The sequence below is a fragment of the Tupaia chinensis genome, unplaced genomic scaffold, assembly GCF_000334495.1.
Source record: "Tupaia chinensis unplaced genomic scaffold, TupChi_1.0 Scaffold000046_3, whole genome shotgun sequence".
Classification (NCBI taxonomy): Eukaryota; Metazoa; Chordata; class Mammalia; order Scandentia; family Tupaiidae; genus Tupaia; species Tupaia belangeri.
This window is the reverse complement of record NW_006159504.1, coordinates 5,766,617-5,775,930: the sequence shown is the minus strand read 5'-3', so window position 1 is coordinate 5,775,930 and position 9,314 is coordinate 5,766,617. Positions and strand designations below refer to the sequence as shown.

Below are 9,314 nucleotides of genomic sequence, written 5' to 3'. Positions count from 1 at the left end.
AGCCATTATTCCAACTGCTGGTTCTTTTTTTTTTTTTTTTTTTTTTTAAGGAGAGTTAAATGAAATTATATGGGCTAGTATCTCATGCCTGGTTCCATTCATACCACCATCAAAATTCTCTCTAAATGATGATTCTTGTGATTACATTGTTATTTCCCTCCTCTCCATTCTGAGGTAAATCCAAATGATAAATAACACTCGAGGGCCAGCAGGTGGCATGGAGGTTTAGATAGCTGGATCCCATGTGGCTGACTATGCAGTTCAAGTCCCAGACTTGGAAGCTTAAAAACCATGCCAAGTCCATGTGCCCCAAATCCCAAGAGGAGAATGGAGGAGAAGGGATTTCCCCTGGGAGGTCATCTCTCACTTTCTCTTTCTCTCTCTCGATCTCTCTCCAGTGAGCGCATGTGCCCTATAGCAAAAACTAAACAAAAAACAAAAACAAATAAAAAACAAAACAAGCAAGCAAAAACTCAAGAAAACAATCAAAGAAAAATCAGAATTAAGTTTTATTTCGCATTGATAGAAACCATGAAAACATTTACATCTCCCCACATTACAGCACATTTCAACGGAATAGTTCTTGCTATAAATAAGATCTTGTCGATTTGTACAACTGAAACAGGGCGTGTGCTTCAAGGTAAAGCAAAATGACTTAGTAAATGATTGTTTAAAATTTTTAAATACAGACATAAACATATGGCTTCATTATTAACATCCAATATAGTCCATTATTAACATCCAATATAGTCCATTACTAAATTATTTCCACGATCAATTAGCACCCATTTATAAAGATGCATTCTTAGCACTGTTTTGGTCAGTGGAAATACAGCCGAAAAATTATCATAGTTCAGAGATACGAAGCATATGGTTTTCGTATTATTAAACTGTGTGGTGACTATACCATACTTATGGTGATCTAACTAACCTTTATTATCAATAAATTTAGTTTCAACTAATTTTTAACAATAATCTGGAAAGTCTGACTATTTAAAATTAAATGATTACCATAATTATGTTTGCACAAAAAATTATTTTAAAAAAATCACTTGACTAAAGTGAAATTTTCATATTTTTATGTTTGCACAAAAAATTATTTAAAAAAAATCACTTGACTAAAGTGAAATTTTCAAATAAGCCTACTAAAGATAAAAGTAAAGCAAAATTCTTCTAATGGGTTGCTTATTTGGTACAGTAGTTGGTTTCAAACAAATGCACAAAATAAGTAAACTCTATAGTATAAGGAGACCAAATCATACCAAATGATCTTAGAAATTACTTTTTAAGTAATATTTCTAAACATACTAGAATATGACCTTATTATTAATTCAGTTGCTTACAGAAAAGTAAAACCACAGAATTATTCCTGTTTCTTGGATTGAAGAGTCTAATAACTAAAGAAGTCTAAATTTGGACTAAGTTACAATTACTGAAAGTGAGCAGCACAGAAGTTTTAGGTAGCTCCTGGTTTCTTTTTAAGATCTAGAGGAATTTAAGATACTGTACGTCTGTGATTCAGAAGATCCGTTACAGCGTGCACTGACAGTAGATGTCTATGGCAGATAGGCAATGTTTGGTCTGCTATAAAGAAAATAGAGAACTCTTTTTTTTTTTTTTCCTTCAAACGAGGAAAGAATACTAAATGGAAGATACCAGGGAAAAGAAAAGACTGGTCCCTGAAATAAAAGGGCCATTAACTGAAGAGAGCAAGATATTCTTTATGGACACTTAAAAGCATTATCCCTATTGTCAGGAATAATGTAATGACATCTTGTTCTTATTGTGTATTATAGCCAGTATGTAGATATGGATATATATAAAAATACAGACACCGCACGGTGACCGAGCGATTGTGGCATACACCCACACACTAAGTCACAGCGTGCACGAATTGCTTACATCTTACCTGCTCACATACACCTGGACAAATCTCCCAGTAAGCACACTAGTAATTTTCAAATGATGTAATAAAAAATCCGATTGCAGTATTTTGTTATTTTGCTAAATTACATTTGAGAAAAAAGAAGCTAGTAGCAGCTTCACTTATTTTAATACTAGTGTATTCTGGATCAATATTATTCAAATACAAGTATAGATACTTAAAATATCATAAACTTCCCATGAGACATTATTTAGTCTGTGCCACTGGCGTGTATTTGCAAAACACTTTAACACTGCAAACATCAGAATTTTCAAATCGAGCATGGGAAAGATTTACACTCTACTACAATGATGCTGGTGTACGTCTACACAAGGCCTCTCAGTGACGTCAATCGATTGGAGGTAGAAGTTTATCAATAAACTGCTTGACATCCATCATTTCCTGTTTGGAATAGAGTGATTCAATAAACAGTTACATAAATCAGAAATTAAATCGCCACTAGAATTCCACAGCCCAAATCCATGCTGTGCACAGGGGTAAGGTGAAACCACATTTTTACTACAATTAAATAAAAAGACATAAGGGAGAAATGAGACTCCAAATGGAAGTTTCAGAACATTTCCCATGAAAATTATTACTGTACAAAGAAATGACAGCCCCCATCTATTTCCTAGTTCCATGAAAATGGTATGCATTGTCCTATACTTGAAAAAAATAAAATACTGCCATGGGGGAAGAGGGAGTTCAGAAGTGACAGCACCTCTCTCCAGAAGTCTCAGTAAGTGTACAATTACTTACAACTAAATATCTGTGAGAAATCTTTGCTTTCACCACTCCCTCATCAAAATGAAATACGAAATCTGCAGCAGAAGCTAGGTTGTGCCTTTCATAAGGAATTCATGTAAAGCTGGCCACATGAAAGAGAACATACACCTAAGACTGGACTGGAAAGACACGAACGTGAATATACTAAAGGCTTCTGACAGAAGAAACTTTCTCCAGCTTCTCGCTCAGTTTTCTCACTTCCCTCAAAATGATTTCCTGCTACCAAAATCTAGCTCTTTCGCCATGACCCCAGGGCCTCCTAAGATAAAAATCTCACTCTTAGGTTTCCAGGGTGCTTTTTAAAAACGTCCAATAAAACACGTAATCACATTCTGCTTTCTGTACAAGTTACTTTGATATATATCTTTCTTCCCTATTAAAATATAATTTAATTAACCTATTTTAAATTTTAATAAAGGGATATTTACTATTCATCTTTTGTTACACTGCTTTTGTGTACAATCGATAGTTCTTGAACTATACTTTCAACTAATGACCTACTAACCTATGGTTCTATATGAATTAACTCTTAAACTCCAGAATAGTCAATGTTATTGCTTTATCTCAAAAACATCCCACGGGAGAAGCTGCACCTGTGGTTCCAATGGCTGCTCCAGACACTCACCTGCTGACATGAGCTGTGCATCATGCCCTCGTAGGTTTTAAAGGTTACATTGGCGGGATTTACCAATGTTTTAAGTTTTTCAACAGTAAGAGAACCAAACATTAAGGGAACTAAAGGGTCACAATCCCCATGGCACTGGAGAATAGAAATATCTCTATTAACGCCACTGATAGGACCCTGTAAAAGGCAAAACAAAACAAATAACATTTATTCAAATGTACAAGGCATTATCCCGGGCATTTAAGACCATAGACAGATACGCACGTATGACATGTTTTCACTTCCAGTACAGGTTATATTTACCCAAAGGCACATTCTTCCCCCCACACTCCTACGTCTGTTTATTAAGCTTCTATCGGGTGCATGACTATGTCTGATAGTATGTGTCTTCCCAATGAATCACTTTCGTGCAGCACATTATATCTTAACTGATCTTTATATTTTCAGTGTCCTGATACGAGAGGTAATGTTATTAGCACATGTTAAGTGAATAATATTCTTTTCAGCTTTTTACTGAGGGTTAATAAACCATACCTATTATCTACTATATACAAGTCACCAAAGTGATGCAGCACAGAGAAGAGACTAAATCCTTCATTTAAAAATGAATTTGAGGGGCCAGCAGGTGGTGATGGTTAAGGGTGCTGGCCACGGCTGGAGTCCTGGACCTGGCAGCTTGCTTTCTCTTTCTCTCTTGCTCTGTCCCTCTCTGGTCAAATTAATAAATAAATAAAGTTAAATTAAATAATTCTTTAAAAATAAACAAACAAACAAGTAAAACGAACTTGAGGGCTAGCAGGTGGCGTGGTGATTAAGGCACTGGACTCCCACATAACTGACCACGGTTAGAGTCCCAGAACTAGTGGTTTGTTTTCTCACTTTCTCTCTCTCTTTGATGAGTGCAAATTTTAAAAAATTAATGATAATAAAATTAAATTAATAATTTCTAATAAATAAATAAATAAATAAATAAGAATTTGAAAATAAAATCATGTCCACATCTCCCAAATATATAGTTAGGCTGTCGGGAAAGTCATGACATGGTTTTCTACGTAAAATGTGTCATGATGTTCCTGATGACCCAATATATATTGCTTTACTGGCAATATTTAGAAATTACACTCTTAGGACCAGCAGATGGCATAATGGTTACGTCGCTAGACTCCCACATAGTCGACTGTAGTTCAAGTCCCAGATCTGGCAGTTTAAGCGTCACACCAGGCATCTGTGTGTGTGTCTAAAATCTTCAAAGGAAAATAGAGGAGAAGGAATTGTGGTGTGGCCTTCCCCCACGCGGGGTGATTTCTTGCTTTCTGTCTCTCTGTCTCTGTCTCTCTGTCAACCACATGTACCTTATAGCAAAAATGTCTTTAAAATAAAAAAGAAAAGAAATGACACTCTTGGGGCCTGCAGGTGGCGTGGTGACTGAGGCGCTGGTCTCATGGTCGACCACAGCTCTAGTTCCAGACCTGGTGCTCTTCTCTCTCTGACTCTCTTTCTGATCAGATTAAAAAATAATAAAATTTAATAAATATTTCTTTTAAAAAAAGAAATTACACTCTATGGTGAAATTCTACTATCAAGGGACCAGTAGTTAGCTTAATGGCTATGTCACTGGACTCCCAGGTAGTTACACCATGGTTCAAGTCCTAGACACGGTGCATGTGTGCCTAAGATCCCGAGAGAAGGGACTGCGGCGTGGCCATCCCCCCTGGGGGATGATTTCTCGCTTTCCATCTTTCTGTCATCTCTGGCTTTCTGGTGGGCACACTTGCCCTATAGTGAAAAAAAAAAGGGAAAAAAAAATCTACTATCAAATGCTGAATATACCAAATATTTAAGATATTTCAATGTGTTAAAAACAGTTCTAATTTCCATATACATTCTAAAATGTAGCAAGCTCTTCAAATATAAGATTCATGACACTAAGGCTTTTTTAAAAAGATTTAATTTTATTTGTTAAATTTGGCCAGAGAGAGACAAAGTGAGAGAAAGAAAAAGTGAGAAAGCAAGCTGCCAGGTCTAGGACTCAAACCCCAGTCAACCATGTGTAGGAGTCCAGCACCACAACAGTCATGCCACCTGCCAGCCCACTAAGGCTTATTTCTTACTCTACATAATCCATAATGGGGACAGGGGAATACACAGACAAACTCTGGTAGAACCTCCCCAAAGCCTTAGAAATTATTTTTAAATGACCACATAAACTATGGACGTGGGCGGCAGCTCTGTCAGTGGGAGAGCCCTGACTACCCAAATGAACCACTGTCCAAGAGATGCCGATGGAGGCGGAATAAGGCTTATTTCTTACTCTACATAATCCATAATGGGGACAGGGGAATACACAGATAAACTCTGGTAGAACCTCCCCAAAGCCTTAGAAATTATTTTTAAATGACCACATAAACTATGGACGTGGGCGGCAGCTCTGTCAGTGGGAGAGCCCTGACTACCCAAATGAACCACTGTCCAAGAGATGCCGATGGAGGCGGCTGTGTCTACTTTAAGCTCGACTGTACTGTGAGCCTAAAACTGTCCTAAAAAATAGGTTATTAATTAAAAAAAAAAGTAAAAGGTTGACCCACTCCCAACATTATCTGCCACCTCAGTTGAGCAATCGCGTGCTGGAAATCACCCGCTACCTGTGGAAACGAGGCCCGAAGGGGAAGCCAGCAACTGAGCGCGGTGACGCCTGCCAGCTTCTGCTGCGTGGTGAGCGCCGTGTACAGCGACAGAGCTCCGCCCTGGGGAGAAAGCGGGGGTCAGGAACTGCCGTGCAGAACCTCAGACCATGTTACTAATGGCGACCGTCCACAGGTCACCTGGGCGGCTGCTGTGCGTGTAGTCCAGCCGAGTGGAAGTAGCCCGCGGCCCAGCGTCCTCCAGGACACAGTTCTCAGTAAAGAGAAGGCTGACCTCCCACGAGGAAAGGCAGAGTGCAGGCACGGCTGCACCCGGCAGCCTCAGCGAGAGGACTCGGGCGTTTTCTCCTCCAAGCCTGAGGCATAAAACCCAGTCTGGTCTTACACCGGCACTACTGGTCGTTGGAAAAGTCATGACGTGTTTTCCTATGCGGAAACGCATTGTAACTTTCCCGATGACCCAGTATTTTCTAAAGCAGAAATGCAAGAGAGCAAGGAGTAGGGGCACCTTCCTCTCTGCCCACCGCATGCAGCGCCCGCACCCCCAGGACTGCTCTCCTTCCCTAGAGGGCCCGGCCTGCTCGGGCTGTGTCCGCTAGGACATGCGGTTCTCTCATCCCAGTGACGCTTTCTCCTTGGAATGTGGGATCGGGACCTGGACTAGCACTGCCAGGAGCTGACCCACGGCAGGGTAGCCGCTGAGAGACAGACGGCAGAGGGGGAGGCCCGACGGCGCTCCCAGTCCCCAGCCCTCATCCCCAGGCTAGATCCCAACTTCGGCTCCCTGGAGCGGACCACAGTCTCCTGCTGCCTGCTCAGGGTAATGGGCCTGCGTGCCGCCGGCGCCCTCATGCACCTCCTGTCCCTACATTCACGTCGCGGTGTCAGTGTGTTACCCTGAATCTTAACGACATCAAGGCAACACCTCTGACTGCTGCGTCCTGACAGATCTTCCTGTTGAATTCTATCTTGTAAATGATTCCAGAAACCTGACTTTCCCTAGCCAAGGGCCTTGATCATTTCCAAGATGAGCAGCCAGGAAGCTGGAGCGGCCTGGGGCATTACAGGCAGGGATGTGCGGGAGGCCAGGGAGGCCGCGGAAGGAGGGCACACGGCCTGGGAGGTGGAGGGGCAGATGGAGAAAGGGCCCAGATAAATATCGCCCATCAGGGCCAGAACCATAAACAAAGGGACGGCCTCTCTGCCTCTCCCTCACGGTTCCCAGTGCTGGTCTCCTAGCACGTGGCGGGGCTGTGTCACCAGGTACTTTGTGTATGTAAAAATGTATCATGACTAAGACCGACAGATGGCTAAAGGCTACGTCACTGGACTCCCACGTAGTCATCCATGGTTTGAGTCCCGGACCCAGCAGCTTGAAAAACGCTGGACATGCACATGTGCCCGAGATCCCGAGAGGAGAACCGAGGAGGAAGGGGCTGCGGTGTGGCCATCTCCCCTGGGGGCCGATTTCTTGCTTTCTGTCTCTCTGGTGAGCGCACACACCCTATAGCAAAAATCTGTTAAATAAAAAAGTGTCAACAGAGTGTTCTGTTTAACATTAAGGGGACACTGCTAGAGGAGAAGCCGCAGGACGTGTGTATCATGGCTGCTTTAAGAAAATACATGGCAGGTTCTAATCAACTTAATAAACTGATTTAAGGGGCTGAAGGCTACTGTTGAAGAAAAAAAACTAGAAGAACAAAAAAAGGTGCGAAATAAAAATTAGTTACGATCCATCCAAACTTAATTCACAATCAAAGGTGAACACTATGTATCAGTAGATTCTACAACCTTCTAAAAGAGCATCTCCCCCAAAAAGAATTAAAACCACAGTCTTACAGACACACTGATAGTACTGCTCTAACCACCCACATTTTAACTTACCTGAGAAAATCCTCCCAAAATAATTCTGTTAGAAGGAATCCCATTCTTCACTTCTTGATCTATCAGAGCTTTTACTAAAAACAACATGAAAGTTAGTCACTGAAACTTTCAAAGATAAGTCCACTGACATAATTAAAGACAGGAAAAATTAACAATGGGCACAAAGTATATTTAGAAATGAATGAAAAACTTGAAGCTCTCTATTAAAATATAAAACTAAAATGCATTTTCATTATGAAATCTCTCAAATTTTCCAAGTCTTGATGAACTCAAACTCCAGTCATTTCTTGTTAGATACTTGTAACTGGGCCAGCCCATGGCCTGGTGGTTACAAGAGCTGGATCCCACATGGCCAATAGTGTGGTTCGAGTCCTGGACCTGGAAGCTTCAGGCATGTGTGCATGTGTGCCCAATGAAAGGAACATAAATGGAGAAGGAACTGGCACGCCCTCCCCCCTGGGGGGGTGCTTTCTTGCTTTCCAGCTGTCTTTCTGGCCAAGTAAATAAATAAACACACTTACAATAGATTCTCTCGCTAAGAGGTGGCTATTCTTGGGTCAGCCCATTAGCCTAATGGTTATGGGGGCTGGACCCACACAGCTGACCAGTGTGAATCCTAGCCCTAGTGGCATGGAAGACATGCCATGCACATGTGGGTGTGTCCTATGTCCCAACAGGAAGGGGAGACGGAGAAGCAAGTACAGCATGATCCCCTTTCTCTGAGCGAGCTCTCTCCCTCTCTAGCAAGCACACAACACCCTATGGCAATTAGTAGGGAAAAAGAGGGGGAGAGAGATGGCAATTCTTTTACCTAGAGCTAATTATGCTTATACATTTTGTTTCTTTCTCTTCAATGAACCACAGGCAATTGCACCTAAAAGTTAGCACTTTAAAACTATATGTAGTGGGTTGGGACCAGCAGTTAGAGTAATGGCTATGTTGCTGGACTCCCATGTAGTCGACTGCAGTTCGTGTCCCAGATCCAGTGGCTTAAAACTCACGCCGGGCGCGTGTGTGTGCATGTCCAAGATCCCGAAAGGAGAATGGAGGAGAAGGGATTGTGGTGTGGCCATCCCCCTGGAGGGTGATTTCTCGCTTTCTGTCTCTCTGTCTCTCTCTGTCTGGTGAGTGCACGCACACTACAGCAAAAACCTCTCCAAAAAAAAAACAAACCTCACACTGGGTGTATGTGCATATGTGCTCAAGATTCCAAGAGGAGAATGGAGGAGAAGGGACTGTGGTGTGGCCATGTCCCCTAGGGGGTGATTAAAAAAAAAAAAAAAAACACCCGTATGTAGTACATGGTTCGTGATTTACTATATTAAATGCTGTTCATTCATTTAAAATTTTTAAATGAGTATGGGACCAGCAGTTAGCGTAATGGCTATGTCACTGGACTCCCACGTAGTCGACCGCGGTTCGAGTCCCGGACCCGGTGGTTTAAACTCACGCC

The 9,314-nt window shown here is 41.7% G+C and overlaps 1 protein-coding gene across 2 annotated transcripts in view; it reads right to left on the bottom strand.

The window, feature by feature from the left end:
• Nucleotides 1-1,353: 1,353 nt before the first annotated feature.
• The window catches only part of LYPLA1 (lysophospholipase 1), a 46,478-nt gene continuing 38,517 nt past the window's right edge, over nt 1,354-9,314 (bottom strand). For both annotated transcript variants that reach the window (XM_027773795.1, XM_006140883.3), the window contains exons 6-9: nt 7,862-7,935; nt 5,978-6,079; nt 3,336-3,512; nt 1,354-2,326 (exon numbers count right to left, since the gene is read on the bottom strand). In XM_027773795.1, coding sequence (XP_027629596.1) covers nt 2,273-2,326; nt 3,336-3,512; nt 5,978-6,079; nt 7,862-7,935 — 407 coding nt within the window. In that variant the 3' untranslated portion in view covers nt 1,354-2,272. The remainder of the gene's footprint in view (nt 2,327-3,335; nt 3,513-5,977; nt 6,080-7,861; nt 7,936-9,314) is intronic.